The sequence below is a fragment of the Pecten maximus genome, chromosome 3 (assembly GCF_902652985.1).
Source record: "Pecten maximus chromosome 3, xPecMax1.1, whole genome shotgun sequence".
In the NCBI taxonomy this organism is placed as follows: domain Eukaryota; kingdom Metazoa; phylum Mollusca; class Bivalvia; order Pectinida; family Pectinidae; genus Pecten; species Pecten maximus.
The window spans coordinates 44,170,058-44,190,253 of NC_047017.1; the positions used below are offsets into that span (position 1 = coordinate 44,170,058).

The following is a 20,196-nucleotide window of genomic DNA, read 5'->3' on the forward strand; positions in this document are numbered from 1 at the left end:
TCAACAACCAGTCACACTTACACTTCTCAACAACCACAGTCACACTTACACTTCTCAACAACCACAGTCACACTTACACTTCTCAACAACCACAGTCACACTTACCCTTCTCAACAACCAGTCACACTTACACTTCTCAACAACCACAGTCACACTTACACTTCTCAACAACCAGTCACACTTACACTTCTCAACAACCACAGTCACACTTACACTTCTCAACAACCAGTCACACTTACACTTCTCAACAACCACAGTCACACTTACACTTCTCAACAACCAGTCACACTTACACTTCTCAACAACCAGTCACACTTACACTTCTCAACAACCACAGTCACACTTACACTTCTCAACAACCACAGTCACACTTACACTTCTCAACAACCACAGTCACACTTACACTTCTCAACAACCACAGTCACACTTACACTTCTCAACAACCACAGTCACACTTACACTTCTCAACAACCACAGTCACACTTACACTTCTCAACAACCACAGTCACACTTACACTTCCCAAAATCTTCCAAGAATTCCAAGTTTTCATATAGTAGTGCGCTTTCCCCCTACACCAGACATGGTGTTAGGGCTAGAGGAAACTTGGGCTAGCAAAAATCGTGTGTCAAATTAAATTTTGCTGTGTCAATGACCCGAGGTCTCGGGTTAAATGGATGCCAATTGGGCCAAGCAGGAGAAAACTGGAGAATTTAATAAAATTCTGGACCCACGCGGGTCATCAATTTCAAACTGGAGAATTTGATTTCTGTATTGAATATTCGAGAGTCTCCAGTCCAATGCAGGAAACTTGACAGGTATGCAACACTCTTCTAGAAAACCAATTAAATAATAATAGCCATATTTTGAAGCATATGATGGTGATAATGTACCTGTTTCAATTCAAAACAATTATTTCAGGCATTGATTTTATACTGTATGCCATGCAGACCTTCTCTCCAGAGACATATAAGTAGTGAAATGACCTTGAGATGGTGACCTTGAGATGGTAACCTTTGTAATGACCAATAGCTTACCCTTTTGTTGTAGATGCATTGAATGTATGTATGGTGTTCATACTGGTCTGTGTCCACAGGGATATGGTGAGGGTACAGCTGTCTTCGGGCCCATACAGTAAACTGTAGAAAGACAGCCGGAGTCTTTGTATCGTCCCAGGTCTGTACCACACACTCTGTATCAATCCCTCCACTTCTACATAATCCACATTGGAATGGTTCATGGAATCAGTGCTTGTCAGTAATGCAAATGTATCTGAAAATAGGAAAACGGGAAGTTGCTTCAGATAATGTAAACATTCAAATGATTCAACTAAAGAGTTACAAAATAGTTTTACAATTTTCAGTGTAATTTAACTGATATTTTGATGGTAACCAGATAAACCCTAACCATAACATTATAAAACAAAATAAATTCTAATATTTTCAGACTTAAAAACATGAGATGAGATAAATCCAGAGTTGATAGACTTACCCAATGAGAAGATGAAAACTAATTGTTTTGTCAGCAAACAAAGAGTTCTTATGTCTTAATTACTACCAGGTACTCATGTTGCTAGGGGCATTTTATATTCATAAAGCCTTTATATACAAACAGGTAAACTACCAGGCTGCATATCATACAAATTAAGCAATATTTATGTCAATATGATAACTTTGTGAAAAACAAATTGAATTTTATGTCTACATAAAAGCTGAAGTTGGGGATATCTCCAGACTTTGTTATGAGATACAAACAAGAGGCCCATGGGGCCTGTATTGCTCACCTGGTTGGATTTGACCAAATGTCAAAATAATGTACATGTTCAATTTGTCAATACATATACAAAAATGTACTCTCTGAAAGACCATATGGATTATTTTTACACCATAATGGTGTTTAAAGAAACTAAGTCCCTTAGGGTGGGGAAAACCCCTTTGGCCTATTTTTACATAAGAATTGTGTTTATCTCTTAATGCCCAGCGATGATATACATAGTTATGGGATTGAGGGTCACAGTAACCATTTATGCAAAATCTGTTCCCCCATCACCACGGATGTTTCTGACCAAATTGGGTTCAAATCCATTTAAAACTCAAATCTCTATTTCCCCTATTTGGCCCCTTCCTTCAGGCCCCTTGGGGGTCAGAGTCAATATTTATATAAACTCTCTTTCCCCCTTCCCCTAAGGATATTCCAGACCAAATTTGGTTCAAATCCATTCGTAACTTAATAATTAATAGCGATTTAAAGGATTAACCCCTATTTTCCCTATCAGACCCCACTCCCCAGTCCCCTGGGGATTCAGAGTAAAAAATCATACCAACTCGGTTCCCCTTCTCCAATGAATATTCTTGACCATATTTGGTTAAAATCCATTTAAAACTTTATGACTAGTAGCAATTAAAAGACTAATCTCTATTTCCCCTACTTGGCCCTGCCCCTTAGGCCCCTAGGGGTACAGAGTAAAAATTCATATAAACTCTGTTCCCTCTCCCCTCAAGGATGTTCCTGACCAAATTTGGTGAAAACCTATTCAATACTTTAGGACTAGTCGCGATTTAAAGGAGTAACCCTATTTCCCCTATTTGGCCCCGCCCCTCAGGCCCCTGGGGGTTGAGAATAAAGATTTACACAAACTTTGTTCCTCTTCCCCCAAGGATGTTCCTGACCAAATTTGGTTCAAATTCATTCGTAACTTTATGACTAGTAACGATTTAAAGGAGTAACCCTATTTCCCCTATTTGGCCCCGCCCCTCAGGCCCTGGGGGTTCAGAGTAAAAATTTATACAAACTCTGTTCACCTTCTGCCAAGGATGTTCCTGACCAAATTTGGTTCAAATTCATTCATAACTTCAAGACTAGTAGCGATTTAAAGGAGTAACTCTATTTCCCCTATTTGGCCCCGCCCCTCAGGCCCCTGGGGGTTCAGAGTAAAAATTTATACAAACTCTGTTCCCTTTCTGCCAAGGATGTTCCTGACCAAATTTGGTTCAAATTCATTCATAACTTTATGACTAGTAGCGATTTAAAGGAGTAACCCTATTTCCCCTATTTGGCCACGCCCCTCAGGCCCATGGGGGTTCAGAGTAAAAATTTATACAAACTCTGTTCCCTTTCTGCCAAGGATGTTACTGACCAAATTTGGTTCAAATTCATTCATAACTTTATGACTAGTAGCGATTTAAAGGAGTAACCCTATTTCCCCTATTTGGCCCCGCCCCTCAGGCCCCTGGGGGTTCAGAGTAAAAACTTATACAAACTCTGTTCCCTTTCTGCCAAGGATGTTCCTGACCAAATTTGGTTCAAATTCATTCATGACTTTATGACTAGTAGCGATTTAAAGGAGTAACCCTATTTCCCCTATTTGGCCACGCCCCTCAGGCCCATGGGGGTTGAGAATAAAGATTTACACAAACTTTGTTCCTCTTCCCCCAAGGATGTTCCTGACCAAATTTGGTTCAAATTCATTCGTAACTTTATGACTAGTAACGATTTAAAGGAGTAACCCTATTTCCCCTATTTGGCCCCGCCCCTCAGGCCCTGGGGGTTCAGAGTAAAAATTTATACAAACTCTGTTCACCTTCTGCCAAGGATGTTCCTGACCAAATTTGGTTCAAATTCATTCATAACTTCATGACTAGTAGCGATTTAAAGGAGTAACTCTATTTCCCCTATTTGGCCCTGCCCCTCAGGCCCCTGGGGGTTCAGAGTAAAAATTTATACAAACTCTGTTCCCTTTCTGCCAAGGATGTTCCTGACCAAATTTGGTTCAAATTCATTCATGACTTTATGACTAGTAGCGATTTAAAGGAGTAACCCTATTTCCCCTATTTGGCCACGCCCCTCAGGCCCATGGGGGTTCAGAGTAAAAATTTATACAAACTCTGTTCCCCTTCTGCCAAGGATGTTCCTGACCAAATTTGGTTCAAATTCATTCATAACTTTATGACTAGTAGCAATTTAAAGGAGTAACCCTATTTCCCCTATTTGGCCCCGCCCCTCAGGTCCCTGGGGGTTCAGAGTAAAAATTTATACAAACTCTGTTCATCTTCTGCCAAGGATGTTCCTGACCAAATTTGGTTCAAATTAATTCATAACTTTATGACTAGTAGCGATTTAAAGGAGTAACCCTATTTCCCCTATTTGGCCCCGCCCCTCAGGCCCCTGGGGGTTCAGAGTAAAAATTTATACAAACTCTGTTCCCTTTCTGCCAAGGATGTTCCTGACCAAATTTGGTTCAAATTCATTCATAACTTTATGACTAGTAGCGATTTAAAGGAGTAACCCTATTTCCCCTATTTGGCCACGCCCCTCAGGCCCATGGGGGTTCAGAGTAAAAATTTATACAAACTCTGTTCCCTTTCTGCCAAGGATGTTCCTGACCAAATTTGGTTCAAATTCATTCATAACTTTATGACTAGTAGCGATTTAAAGAAGTAACCCTATTTCCCCTATTTGGCCACGCCCCTCAGGCCCATGGGGGTTCAGAGTAAAAATTTATACAAACTCTGTTCACCTTCTGCCAAGGATGTTACTGACCAAATTTGGTTCAAATTCATTCATAACTTCATGACTAGTAGCGATTTAAAGGAGTAACCCTATTTCCCCTATTTGGCCCCGCCCCTCAGGCCCCTGGGGGTTCAGAGTAAAAATTTATACAAATTCTGTTCCCCTTCTGCCAAGGATGTTACTGACCAAATTTGGTTCAAATTCATTCATAACTTTATGACTAGTAGCGATTTAAAGGAGTAACCCTATTTCCCCTATTTGGCCCCGCCCCTCAGGCCCCTGGGGGTTCAGAGTAAAAATTTATACAAATTCTGTTCCCCTTCTGCCAAGGATGTTACTGACCAAATTTGGTTCAAATTCATTCATAACTTTATGACTAGTAGCGATTTAAAGGAGTAACCCTATTTCCCCTATTTGGCCCCGCCCCTCAGGCCCCTGGGGTTTCAGAGTAAAAATTTATACAAATTCTGTTCCCCTTCCCCCAAGGATGTTCCTGACCAAATTTTGTGAAAATCCATTCAATACTTTAGGACTAGTAGCAATTTAAAGAAAAAGTTGACGGACGACGGACGACGGACGCTGCACCATGGCATTAGCTCACCGGCCCTTCGGGCCAGGTGAGCTAAAAATCATTCAATCTGACCTTATATGACAAGTAGATTTTTACTGTTACTGATGAAAATAATCCACCTTGTGACAAGTAGATTTCACCGCTCTACTAATGAAAATAATCCAGTCATTAGTTTTTGGTTAGCTAGATGATGGCTCCTCGCTTGATATATCAGCTTTATTATAAACACCCTGGTATATGGAAATTCCCTATTTTTGTTTGTGGTATAAATATGCCAAACACTTTGGGATTCAACAAGAGAACTTGAGTGCTTCAATGCCTATGAGTCCAGAAATCAATCAATCTGATTTCCTACAAAGCTCTTAGGAATCAAAGTGGTTGTCCTTACAAGAAATCCGTTCTTTTTACATTAAGTACAGGAATATGCAATACAAACATTGTTTTTACCACTCTGAGATCAGAGGACAGAGGCCAGCTAGGCCATGCACCAACTTTACCAGGACAGAGGCTGGCTAGGCCATGCACCAACTTTACCAGGACAGAGGCCAGCTAGGCCATGCACCAACTTTACCAGGACAGAGGCCAGCTAGGCCATGCACCAACTTTACCAGAACGTTTAATGACAACAAGCTATAGTATTAATCTCCAGACCATCAGTTCCTATAGAGAAACTACTGCCATAACCCCTTGATGAATAAATCTTAGTTTAATACCATAACCCCTTAATGAATCAAATCTTAATTTTATACCGTAATTCCTTAATGAATTAAATCTTAGTTTAATACCATAAGCCCTTAATGAATTAAATGTTAGTTTTATACCGTAACCCCTTAATGAATCAGATTCTAGTTTTATATCGTAACCCATTTTTGAATTAATTTAAACCTTAGTTTTATACCGTAACCCCTTAATGAATTAGATCTTAGTTTAATACCATAGCCCCTTATTGAATTAAATCTTAGTTTTATACAGTAACCCCTTAATGAACTAGATCTTAGTTTAATACCATAGCCCCTTAATGAATTAGATCTTAGTTTTATACAGTAACCCCTTAATGAACTAGATCTTAGTTTAATACCATAGCCCCTTAATGAGTTAGATCTTAGTTTTATACAGTAACCCCTTAATGAACTAGATCTTAGTTTAATACCATAGCCCCTTAATGAATTAGATCTTAGTTTTATACAGTAACCCCTTAATGAATTAGATCTTAGTTTAATACCATAGCCCCTTAATGAATTCGATCTTAGTTTTATACCGTAACCCCTTAATGAATTAAATCTTAGATTTATAACCCATAAATCAATTTCTTACGTTAAGTTCAAATCTTTTGAATAGTTTAGTGCATTTAAGCCGCCCTTTTAGCTTTTTAAAGAAGAGAAATTACAAAAAGACCTCAGTTATTTATAGTAACTTCATTCAAAGGAATCCGCGATTCTGATCAATCACTATTGCTGAGAAAATATTAGTCATCAATACTGGTGTGGAACTGTGTGTACCAACAGTATAGATTACATAGCCTGAATCATGGCAGCCAACATTTGGACAGCTTGGAAAATTGCAGCTTTGAAATAAAAATACTATTAACTCTATTATAATTTCAGCCATGTTGACATCAGACACAAATTAAACGGAAGCTATTAAAACAACATCCATCGAAGTACATTAAGATCCATATCAAACTGTTGTAACTGTTGCTTTTGTGATCTTTAAACACACACTTAAGCCAGCAAACATCTCTTCACAAAACAATAATCTTCTAACAGTATCATGAATGGTGTTATTTTCAGGTCACAAATACATGTATTAGAATATCAATGTGTTGATAAGATGATACATATGGCACTTTATAGCCCAATGATTATCACAAATGTTCTACAGCTAGATAATTAATATGAGGCACAAGCTGAGATAACAGTCAAGCAGAGGTTAAACATGCCATGTATTCTCATGAAAAGCATGTCTCAACCTTTAGGTACCAGTACACATGACCCCGTCTCTCAAAAACATTGAGCTATGTCATGTTTTGTCATCAAGAGCATGTCTTTCTCGTTAGGTAAACAGGAGACCCATCCAGGAATACAGATTAGTTCCTCAGCAACGATTTCTATTTTCAGAAGATTTATTTGAAAGGAAAAAATGTGATTCCATTACATTTCTGGGGGAATTCTCGACACCAATGTAAGATGCTGTGAACCTCCTGTCAACATGGTATTTAGGTTATAATTAGACAAACTCTGACTACTGACAATGCCAACCACAAGTGGCTCTGTCATCAAATGTTGTATATATTCCATTCATTGAGGAAATTTATTTAATTAGATGCTTTTATTTGCCCATTGCACAATAAATGAATTATTTATTTATTTTTCAACAATTACAAAACAAGTTATATCAACTTATATCAATCACGCTTATCGGCCCGGATGGAAGTGCGTGAGGGGTCTTACTGTGGGAGAAAACTGGAGTACCCCAGGGAAAACCCATGTGGTCGGGCAGGTGATCCAATACCTTTTCATGTTCGATCGCGGAATCGAACCCCAGCCACCTAGGTGAAATGCAAGCGTTTACCTCTGTGCCACCCAACCACCCATGACAAAATTTCAGTAAAACTTTGAGACAGATGACTTTGTGACAGCTACTACTTGTTACCTTGAGGGAGTTCTGGACATTATGTGACCTTGATTCAATGTTACCTTGAGGGAGTTCTGGACATTATGTGACCTTGATTCAATGTTACCTTGAGGGAGTTCTGGACATTATGTGACCTTGATTCAATGTTACCTTGAGGGAGTTCTGGACATTATGTGACCTTGATTCAATGTTACCTTGAGGGAGTTCTGGACATTATGTGACCTTGATTCAATGTTACCTTGAGGGAGTTCTGGACATTATGTGACCTTGATTCAATGATACAGAAGGAGTTTCGGGCAAAATATGACCTTGTAACATCTGTTTATTGTTGACATTAAGGAGTTTTGGATATTATGCCGACTTTGAAACAGCTGTTGCTTGGTGACCTTGAGGGAGTTTCAGACAATATGTGACTTTCAAACAGCTGATCAATATTAAACTAAACAAGAGATCACACAGGTATCTTGGCACACACAATTGGGTTCAATGTCAGACTTATCTTCTCTTTTCTTTTCCTTCTTTCTTTTTTCCTCTTAAAAATCTGATGACATGAACAAGTGGAGCCTACATATGAAGTTTGAGGAGTATCCCTCAGGTACTTTTCAAGAAATAATACTCTTCAATTCTCAAAATCCAAGATGGCTGCTTGCTGGCCATTTTGTTTTTCAGACTAAAAATCTAAATTGATTAGCACAACAAAGGACTAAGGGGAACCTTCTCATCACATTTGAAAAAATATTCCCCCAGTACTTTTCAAGAAATAGCAATAACAAGTTTTAATCATCAAAATCCAAGATGGACACTTATCAGCCATTTTATTTTTCTGCATGATCAAAGTTCTGAATTTAACTGGCACAACTAGGGACCAAGTTTGAAGAATATCCTACCAACACTTTTCAAGAAATAGCAATAATACAGATTGTTTACGAATGGACAGATGACAGACAATGGCAGATGAACGACAGGTGTTCGACAGACAAAAAATTGAGAGTAGACGATGGACCACAGATTTGAATAGCACACCATCTGATAAAATGATGCCCTTGGAAATAATTTGGACTAATTATTACTGGCCAGTAATATTTATATTGTGTAAAAAATCAGTTTGATTTTGTAATGCCCATTAAATGGATAAAATAATGGTCATGGAAATCAGTTTAATTACAATTAATAATTAAAGGCCAATATTTTTGCATGAATGGGCATGAAATAGTGGACAAGGACTGAAAATGATAATGATTTCATACTTTATTAATGGTTTGTAAAGTAATTAATGGCCATGAAAAAGAAAATAATGGAGCTCCATGAATAAAGTGTATGAAAGAAATAATGGTCATTTTTAATGGTTTTGTTAAAATCTATGGTATTTTAACGGGATTATAAAAGGTTTTTAATGATTAAGCTAGGCAGTAGTGTGACATATAAGAGTTTCAGACAATATGTGACTTTGAAACAGCTGTCACTAATAACCTTGGAGGAGTTTCAGCTAATATGTGATTTTGAAACAGCTGACATATATAGATGAGTTTCAGAGAATATGTGACTTTCAAATAGCTGTCACTCAGGAGATGGTAAGAGAGTTTCAGAGAATATGTGTTTGAAACAGCTGTCACTGGTGACCTTAAGAAAGTTTCAGAGAATATGTGACTTTGAAACAGCTGTCACTGGTGACCTTGAGAAAGTTTCAGGGAATATGTGACTTTGAAACAGCTTTCACTGGTGACCTTGAGAAAGTTTCAGAGAATATGGGACTTTGAAACAGCTGTCACTGGTGACCTTGAGAAAGTTTCAGAGAATATGTGACTTTGAAGCAGCTGTCACTGGTGACCTTGAGAAAGTTTCAGAGAATATGTGACTTTGAAACAGCTGTCACTGGTGACCTTGAGAGAGTTTCAGATAATATGTGAGAGCTTTGATGGAGGTTTTGAAATATAATGGACTTTAAGACGGCTTTAAATACTTAGAGTAAGCATGAGGGAGATTAAGATATTATTTGACTTTAGAAGTAGCTCTTACTGACTTAACTTAGACATTTGTCACTGATGACCTTGAGGGAGGTTTAGAGGTTTATGAGACTTAACTTAGACATCTGTCACTGATGACCTTGAGGGAGGTTTAGAGGTTTATGAGACTTAACTTAGACATCTGTCACTGATGACCTTGGAGGAGTTTCAGCTAATATGTGATTTTGAAACAGCTGACATATATAGATGAGTTTCAGAGAATATGTGACTTTCAAATAGCTGTCACTCAGGAGATGGTAAGAGAGTTTCAGAGAATATGTGTTTGAAACAGCTGTCACTGGTGACCTTAAGAAAGTTTCAGAGAATATGTGACTTTGAAACAGCTGTCACTGGTGACCTTGAGAAAGTTTCAGGGAATATGTGACTTTGAAACAGCTTTCACTGGTGACCTTGAGAAAGTTTCAGAGAATATGGGACTTTGAAACAGCTGTCACTGGTGACCTTGAGAAAGTTTCAGAGAATATGTGACTTTGAAGCAGCTGTCACTGGTGACCTTGAGAAAGTTTCAGAGAATATGTGACTTTGAAACAGCTGTCACTGGTGACCTTGAGAGAGTTTCAGATAATATGTGAGAGCTTTGATGGAGGTTTTGAAATATAATGGACTTTAAGACGGCTTTAAATACTTAGAGTAAGCATGAGGGAGATTAAGATATTATTTGACTTTAGAAGTAGCTCTTACTGACTTAACTTAGACATTTGTCACTGATGACCTTGAGGGAGGTTTAGAGGTTTATGAGACTTAACTTAGACATCTGTCACTGATGACCTTGAGGTAGGTTTAGAGGTTTATGAGACTTAACTTAGACATCTGTCACTGATGACCTTGAGGGAGGTTTAGAGGTTTATGAGACATAAATTAGACATTTGTCACTGATGACCTTGAGGGAGGTTTAGAGGTTTATGAGACTTAACTTAGACATCTGTCACTGATGACCTTGAGGGAGGTTTAGAGGTTTATGAGACTTCACTTAGACATCTGTCACTGATGACCTTGAGGGAGGTTTAGAGGTTTATGAGACTTCACTTAGACATCTGTCACTGATGACCTTGAGGGAGGTTTAGAGGTTTATGAGACTTAACTTAGACATCTGTCACTGATGACCTTGAGGTAGGTTTAGAGGTTTATGAGACTTAACTTAGACATCTGTCACTGATGACCTTGAGGGAGGTTTAGAGGTTTATGAGACTTAACTTAGACATCTGTCACTGATGACCTTGAGGGAGGTTTAGAGGTTTATGAGACTTCACTTAGACATCTGTCACTGATGACCTTGAGGGAGGTTTAGAGGTTTATGAGACTTCACTTAGACATCTGTCACTGATGACCTTGAGGTAGGTTTAGAGGTTTATGAGACTTAACTTAGACATCTGTCACTGATGACCTTGAGGTAGGTTTAGAGGTTTATGAGACTTAACTTAGACATCTGTCACTGATGACCTTGAGGTAGGTTTAGAGGTTTATGAGACTTCACTTAGACATTTGTCACTGATGACCTTGAGGGAGGTTTAGAGGTTTATGAGACTTAACTTAGACATCTGTCACTGATGACCTTGAGGGAGGTTTAGAGGTTTATGAGACTTCACTTAGACATCTGTCACTGATGACCTTGAGGGAGGTTTAGAGGTTTATGAGACTTCACTTAGACATCTGTCACTGATGACCTTGAGGGAGGTTTAGAGGTTTATGAGACTTAACTTAGACATCTGTCACTGATGACCTTGAGGTAGGTTTAGAGGTTTATGAGACTTAACTTAGACATCTGTCACTGATGACCTTGAGGGAGGTTTAGAGGTTTATGAGACTTCACTTAGACATCTGTCACTGATGACCTTGAGGGAGGTTTAGAGGTTTATGAGACTTCACTTAGACATCTGTCACTGATGACCTTGAGGTAGGTTTAGAGGTTTATGAGACTTAACTTAGACATCTGTCACTGATGACCTTGAGGGAGGTTTAGAGGTTTATGAGACTTAACTTAGACATCTGTCACTGATGACCTTGAGGGAGGTTTAGAGGTTTATGAGACTTCACTTAGACATCTGTCACTGATGACCTTGAGGTAGGTTTAGAGGTTTATGAGACTTCACTTAGACATCTGTCACTGATGACCTTGAGGGAGGTTTAGAGGTTTATGAGACATAAATTAGACATTTGTCACTGATGACCTTGAGGGAGGTTTAGAGGTTTATGAGACATAAATTAGACATTTGTCACTGATGACCTTGAGGTAGGTTTAGAAATTGAGGTTGAGGAACTTCCAGACTTAATGTGACTTTGACACATTTTAGAATGTCACTTTACTGTGAAGATGAAATAGATTAGTTTTAGCATATTATAGTAAAGCAGTCAGTATATGTGATACGTATATTGTATTCAGATAAAGTGTCAGGCATTTTTTATATCAAATACATATATGTGACATACTGATGGGAATCAGTTGTTTCCTGATCATCAGTTTTGTCTATCCAATCGATGATCAATTAAAATCATTCAAAATTGATTAATTCTTAATCATCTTTCTTTCAAATTGGAATTTAAACGTTTTTCACATTCTTTATAGTGCTTACTGCACAATAAACGTAAGCGTCACCAGGGTTTGTTGGTTTATTGGTCGACTAGTTTTGCCTCTATAGTTCCACCAGGACAATTTTGACAACAATTACACTTTCTATTCATTTCCTCGTCTGGCCAGCATGCCTTTCGGTATCCACAATCAACGTGCAGCACCACTTACCAACCAACCTACCTTGAACTGAACAGGCTTTACTTCAGTGTTTAATCTTACATATGATAAAAGTAACAAGCACAATCAAACAATTGATTGGGACATGTTTTTCTCACATGTTATACCTATCAGTTAATCCTTAACATAATGTCGGGCATTTCTGATGAAACTACAGATTTCTTACTTTACTGAGAAAACAAGTGATACTGGACAATCTTGAATAATCAGAACACCACCGTAATGACTTGTAAATAAGCACAAAAGAAAACATTCATGTTATACAGTGACCAGACTAAATCAGATTTAAACATAGGTCGCTATCATGTTTTGGCAAAATGACAGTTTCTGATGTATAAAAGCAGATAAGTGTAGTAAAATTAGCTTATTGCTGTTTTTTTTATTTAGGTTTTCACTCAATTGACCAGGACTGTGACTGTGAACGTTGGTCATTATACTCACCCCTGCGAGATGATATTCATGAGTTCATGAATGTTCATGAATCATTCATGAACTTTCAAGAATACTGTAAGTTTTTGATTCATGAAAAAATGTTCATGAATATTCATCAAATACCTCTCATGAACTCTTCATGAACTTTTATGAATAATTTTACAAATTCATTAAGATTCATGATAGTTCATCATATGTGATTATGAACTATTCATGAACTTTCATGCATAGATGATATAATATTCATCAAAATTCATCAAAATGAATGAAATAGTAAAAACAGTTGATAATTAATTTTGAAGAACTTTAATGAATGAGAATTTTATGTGATTATGAACTATTCATGAATTTTCATGCATTGATGATATTCATTAAAATTCATCAAAATGCATAAAATAGTAATGAATTTTGAAGAATTTTAACGAATGAGAATTTGACTTTGAAATTGAACATTTTCTTGAATAAAAAAATACCTTACATTTTAAATTGAATAACAAACTTAATATCTAAAAACTTTTAAATTTAATTCCATGTCTATATTACAATTTTGATGTTGGCTTAAAGAAGAATAAGGAAACAATAAGAAAACTTCAAATTTCCCACCAAATTTTCCCACCCAAAAACGTCTAGCAGGAGAGTTCCAATACATAGCAGCCATGAGGCTTTTTTTACAAATGAAGGCAAGTATTTATCTTTCATACCTGCTTCATGATCAATACAACACTACCAGGAAATGAAATATTCAACTCTGGAAATATGTCAACCTGTTTATAGGTAAGAATTAACTTAAAATCAATCACCATGCATGTGACCTAAATTTACATAGTGCACATAATATTCAAATAGCTTTGGCATTTCTTAAATTGCATTGCCCATTTAACTAAATTGTTCAAACACGCATCATATTGTGCAATGAGAATTAATGCAATAATGAAAATAAATCACTCTTATCTGAAGAATATTAAAAGGATTTTCCATCCAAATAATTGTGTAAATATACTCATTTCAAGCAGTTATGAATTTTGAAACAAGTGATGGATCCATTTGAATGCAATTTTTAATGGAAGGACTACAAGGATATTGTCAAACATGCAGAGTGATACAGTTCATGACAAACTTTGATGAAATTAAGTGGTAAAATGCATGCAAATTCATTTTCTAAATAAGTTCATAACTCATGAATTAATCATGAATTATCATGAATAGAATAGTTCATGAATATTCATGAAATATGATGATTTTATGAATGAAAATCTTGATTTCAGGATTAATGAATGTTCATGAAATATTTCATTCATGAACATTCATCATAGTTTTAAGTTCATGAATATTCATGAACTAATCATGATTTGTCATGAATGAAAAAGTTCATGAGTATTCATCATAGTTTTAAGTTCATGAATATTCATGAACTGATCATGAATTGTCATGAATGAAAAAGTTCATGAACATTCATGAACTATGATGATTTCAAGAATGAAAAAGTTCATGAACATTCATGAACTATGATGATTTCCTGAATGAAAAACTTTCTTACATAATTCATGAATATTCATGAACATAATTTGAAAAAAAATGTTCATGAAGTTTTAAGTTCATGAATATTCATGAACTCATCATGAATTGTCATGAATGAAAAAGTTCATGAGTATTCATCATAGTTTTAAGTTCATGAATATTCACGAACTAATCATGAATTGTCATGAATGAAAAAGTTCATGAACATTCATGAACTATGATGATTTCATGAATGAAAAACTTTCTTACATAATTCATGAATATTCATGAACATAATTTGAAAAAAATGTTCATGAAGTTTTAAGTTCATGAATTTCATGAAAATATTCATGAATAAATCAAGAATATTCATGAATTTTGTTCATGAATAATTCATGAACTATTCATGAATGTTCATGAATTATTCATAATCGTTTCACAGGGGCACTTTTAGCAAGGTATATACCAGGGTTACTTTTAGAATTTTAATATAAATTTATCCTACTTCCACCAATACAGGGTAGAGGCATTGAACACAAAAACTCCATTACATGTTAACATGACATGTTTATTCCATTACTTATTGATTGGGAATTTCATATCCGTCAATACTGCCTGATGGCCTTAAATATATCAATATTAACCAGTGTATTAATTCACTGATTATGGGAGAACCATTAGGGAAGATCCTGACAGATGTCAAAACTAACATAAAATGTATAACTTCAACACTGTGTTAATTAAACTAAAATTTATTCTCTTCATAAAATACCAATAACAAGGGCCCAATGGGCCCGGATCGCTAACCTATTGTCATTACGTGATCCTTTTTGTACATAAACATAATTAAGAACAAGTGAACCAGTGATCAGATGTAAGAACTCAGGGCCTCGCAGTTATTTGAAAAGGTGTCTTTTAAATATTTTGGCCAATTTAACTCTTCCAAACTTCAATCAGGATCAAGGTCACTAATTTGAACAACCTTCCACCTTCACCCAAGTATGCTATAATACAAGCCAAATACCAGGTCTCTGGAGCTTTTGGTTATTGAGAAGTTATTTAAAGATTTCTGCCTATTTGAGGTCAAGATCATTCATCTGAACAAACTTGGCAGCCCTTCCCCCCAGCATGATACAATTACCCAACATCAAGTCTCTTGGTATCTCTTTTATGTAGAAGAAGTTGTTTTAAGATTTTAGCCTATTCAATCCCTCTGACCTTGAATATAGGTCAAGGAAATTCATTTGAACAAACTTGGTAGCCCTTTTCCCCAGCATGCTACACACCATGTATCACATCCCTGAGCCTCTTGGTTATTGAGAAGTTGTTTAAAAATGTCAGCCTACTTGTCCCCTAGCCTGTGACCTTCAATGTATGTCAAGGTCATTCATTTGAACAAACTTGGTAGCCCTTCACCCCAGTATGCTACAGGCTTAATAAATAGTCTCTGGGCCTCTTGGTTATTGAGAAGAAGACCTTTAAACAATTTCACATATTTGATTCCTATGGCCATTCAATTATTCCTTCATTCCAGCATGCTACAGGCCCAAAATAAGGTCTCTGGGCCTCTTGGTTATTGAGAACAAGGGCCCAATGGGTCCGAATCGCTCACCTGCTATCCAGTGATCCTTTTCATACATAAACATAATTGAAAACAAGTGTATCAGAGACCATATATAAGATCTCAGGGCCCCGCAGTTATTTGAAAAGGTGTCTTTAAAATATTTTGGCCAATCTAACTCTTTCAAACTTACATTATGATCAAGGCCATTCATTTGAACAGACTTTCTAGTCTTCATCTAAGAATGCTACAAGCCAGATATAAGGTCTCTGGACCTTTCATTTATTGAAAATAAGTCATGAAAATATTTTAGTCTATTTGACTGCACTAACCTTGAAATGTCAATTTCATTCATTTGAACAACTTGGTAGCCCTTCACCCCAGCATGCTGCAGACCCAATGTCTAGTCTCTGGGCATCTTGGTTATTGAGAAGAAATCGTTTAAACAATTTAGCCTATTTGACCCCTGTGACCTTGAATGAAGGACAAGGTCATTCATTTAGCAAACTTGGTAGCCCTTCAACCCAGCATGCTACAGACCAAATATCAACTCCCTTGGACTCTTGGTTATTGAGAAGAAGTCCTTTGAAGATTTCAGCCAATTTGACCCCTGTGACCTTGGACAAGGGTCAAGGTCATTCATTTGAACAAACTTGGTAGCCCTTTCCCCAGCATGTTACAGACCCAATATCAACTGCTTGGGACTCTTGGCTTTTGAGAAGGAGTTGTTAAAAGATGTTTGCCTATTTGACTGTTGTGACCTTGAATGAAGGTCAAGGTCATTCAATTGAGCAAATTTGGTAGCACTTCACCCCCGCATGATACAGACCCAATATCAACTCCCTGTAACTCTTGGTTATTGAGAAGAAGAAGAAGATTTTAGCCTATTTGACCCCTGTGACCTTGAATGAAGGTCAAGGTCATTCATTTGTTCAAAATTGGTAGCCCTACAGGCCCAATATTAGCTCTCTGGGCCTCTTGGTTATTGTGAAGAAGTTGTTTAAATGGAAAAGTTGACACAGGCAGGACGACAGACGACGGACGCCGCACAACGGCATAAGCTCACTTGCTCTTTTGGCAGGTGAGCTAAAACGTGGTTTAAATGGAAAATGTACTGTAAACAAACGCAGGATGAGGGATGAACGCAGTTGCTGCTTCACAACATAAACTCTTCGGGCAGGTGAGCTACAAGCATGATCATTTAAGAGCACATGAGCAAATTTCTTTGTATTCCATATTACACGAGAATTTTGGAGGGAAGTTTGATTACAGAGAACTTATCCTTATTATCCCCTTGTTACAATGAGGGGATAGAGATCAGCTTGCACTACATAACCCAATGTCATCCTAGCTCTACCAACTTCCTTCCAATTGGTATGAAACTTCACACTAACAACCATCATCTCCTGTATTGAGGTAACCATTACTAAATCAGATTTTCAACATCCTTGAGCAAATACTTGTGTTAACTAAATTGATTCGTTCTTGGTGCAAGGGGACAATTATTACCTGCAAGGCTTTCACCATACACTTCAATATATGGTTCAAGGTCAGCTTAATAATGTAATTCTTGGCCTTTTGGTTAACTCTTTCAGTACCGTTGTCGACTATATTGACATAAAAATATGCTCCTTCTTCCCCGTTTTCGACTATAGTCGACATAATTTCAAGCTCCCTCCTCCCCACTGTCGACTTAAAGTGTTGATTTGTTGAAAACATCAAACGACATATACAATTATCCAATGTAATGACATATAAAATGCGTTCAAAACATTTGAAACAAACATTTTGGTTGATAAATTAGTTTTTATTTTGTTTGTGTTATGTGTTTTCCCGTTAAGAGTAACAGGTGATATTTATCTCAATATGTTGTTAATGTAAACAATATGGCGATTTGCTACATTTGCATTTTATATATCAGAGTTTAGGACGTTTCATAGTGTTCAATCTGACATCTAGATCTTATTTTGTTAAATATTTCTTAATCATGTATAAGATAACACTAACCTTTCTGTTTCTATATGAAAAGAACTACATACCAAAAATGCACATGTAGTCTGCCATTTTGTTTAAACTTCTAGGGGCGAGCCTAATAACTACTTCCGGTACAGAATCCGGAAAGAACACAAAGTACGGAAAGAGTAAACCAGAAGAAGTTCTGTTTGCAAACTTTGCAACATGTCTTGCCTCATCCAAGGAAATAATCACCCAAATATTAGGACTCTGAGAGTCTTGGTTAGTGAGAAGAAGTTGTTCAAAGGTTTTAAGTAATTTGACCCCTGTGACCTTGAACATGGATTAAGGTCATTTCTTTCCCCAAATTTTGCCAGGCCTTATATATCCAAAGAGCTTAATTGCCACATGTCTAAAAAAACAAGAGGCCCAGAGGGCCTGTATCGCTCACCTGGTTTCATGAGATATGAAACAAGAATGATGCTGAAGTATATTTGTCGCTGGTATTGCTATGTCAATATATATCATAAGCATTTATATGGGTACATGTACATTGGTTTTATTTTAATACTGAAAATTCCAAAAAGTGCATTAATCCATGAAATGATATTGACTTTTGGCGCGACCTCATAGGGATGCTACCACACAAATGTGAGTGATATCCATTGCTTAGTTTCAGAGAAGAACTTGTTTAGACCAATTGACCCTTTTTGACCCTGACCTCTGCCCCCTTGGGGGTCAGCTCCTTCCTTTATGCAATTTTGAATCCCTACCCCAATAGGATGCTACCAGTCAAACCATTGCTAAGTTTCAGAGAATAAGTTGTTTAAATCAATTTAGCCAAATTGACCCCTTTTGGCCACATCCCTCAGCCCCCTGGCAGCCCGGGTCAACCCCAACATTTTTACAATTTTGAATCCCCACCCCATAACCATGCTACCATACAAATGAGAGTAATATCAATTGCTTAGTTTCAGAGAGGCAGTTATTTAAACAAATTGACCAATTTTGGCCCCGCCCTTCAGGCCCCTGGGTGGGGTCAGCCCCACCATTTGTACAATTTTGAATCCCCATCCCATAGGGATGCTACCGGGAAATATGAGCGATATCCCTTGCTTAGTTTCAGAGCAGAAGTCGATTTTTTTCAATTTTGCAAAACTGACCCCTTTTGGCCCCGCCCCTCAGACCCCAGGGGGTCAGCCCCGTCATTTGTATAATTTCAAATTTCTACCCAAAGATGATGCTACCAGTAAAATATGAGAGATATCCATTGTTTGGTTCCAGAGAAGAGGTCCATTATATGAATATAGCCCGATTGACCACATTTGGCCCCGCCCCTCAGGCCCCTGGGGGTTCAGTCCCATCATTTGTACAATTTTGAATCCCAACCCCATAGTGATGCTACCAGGCAAATATGAGTGACAGGCATTGCTCGGTTTCAGAGAGGAAGTTGTTTATATCAATATAGCCAAATTGACCACATTCGGCCCCACCCCTCAGGCTCCTGGGGGGTCAGCCCCATCATTTGTACAATTTTGAATCCCCACCCCATAATGATGCTACCAGGCAAATATGAGCGATAGCCATTGCTTGGTTTCAGAGAAGAAGTCGTTTATATCAATATAGCCAGATAGACCACATTTGGCCCCGCCCCTCAGGCCCCTGGGGGGTCAGCCCCATCATTTGTACAATTTTGAATCCCCACCCCACAGTGATGCTGCCAGGCAAATATGAGTGATAGCCATTGCTTGGTTTCAGATCAGAAGAAGTCGTTTATATCAATAGTGCAAAAATGACCCCTTTTGACCCCGCCCCAGAGGCCCCCCCCCGTCATTTGTATAATTTCAAATTTCTACCCAAAGGTGATGCTACCAGTAAAATATGAGAGATATCCATTGTTTGGTTCCAGAGAAGAAGTCAATTATATGAATATAGCCCGATTGACCACATTTGGCCCCGCCCCTCAGGCCCCTGGGGGTTCAGTCCCATCATTTGTACAATTTTGAATCCCAACCCCATAATGATGCTACCAGGCAAATATGAGCGATAGCCATTGCTTGGTTCCAGAGAAGAGGTCAATTATATGAATATAGCCCGATTGACCACATTTGGCCCCGCCCCTCAGGCCCCTGGGGGTTCAGTCCCATCATTTGTACAATTTTGAATCCCAACCCCATAGTGATGCTACCAGGCAAATATGAGTGACAGGCATTGCTCGGTTTCAGAGAGGAAGTTGTTTATATCAATATAGCCAAATTGACCACATTCGGC

General features: G+C 37.6%; 1 protein-coding gene across 1 annotated transcript in view; it reads right to left on the reverse strand.

Annotated features, from left to right (window-relative positions):
* LOC117324316 (ALK tyrosine kinase receptor-like) overlaps positions 1 to 20,196 on the reverse strand; it is a 289,372-nt gene that overhangs the window by 130,493 nt on the left and 138,683 nt on the right. The window contains 1 exon segment of the mRNA XM_033880102.1: positions 1,036 to 1,270. Within this exon segment, the coding sequence (XP_033735993.1) occupies positions 1,036 to 1,270 (235 nt within the window).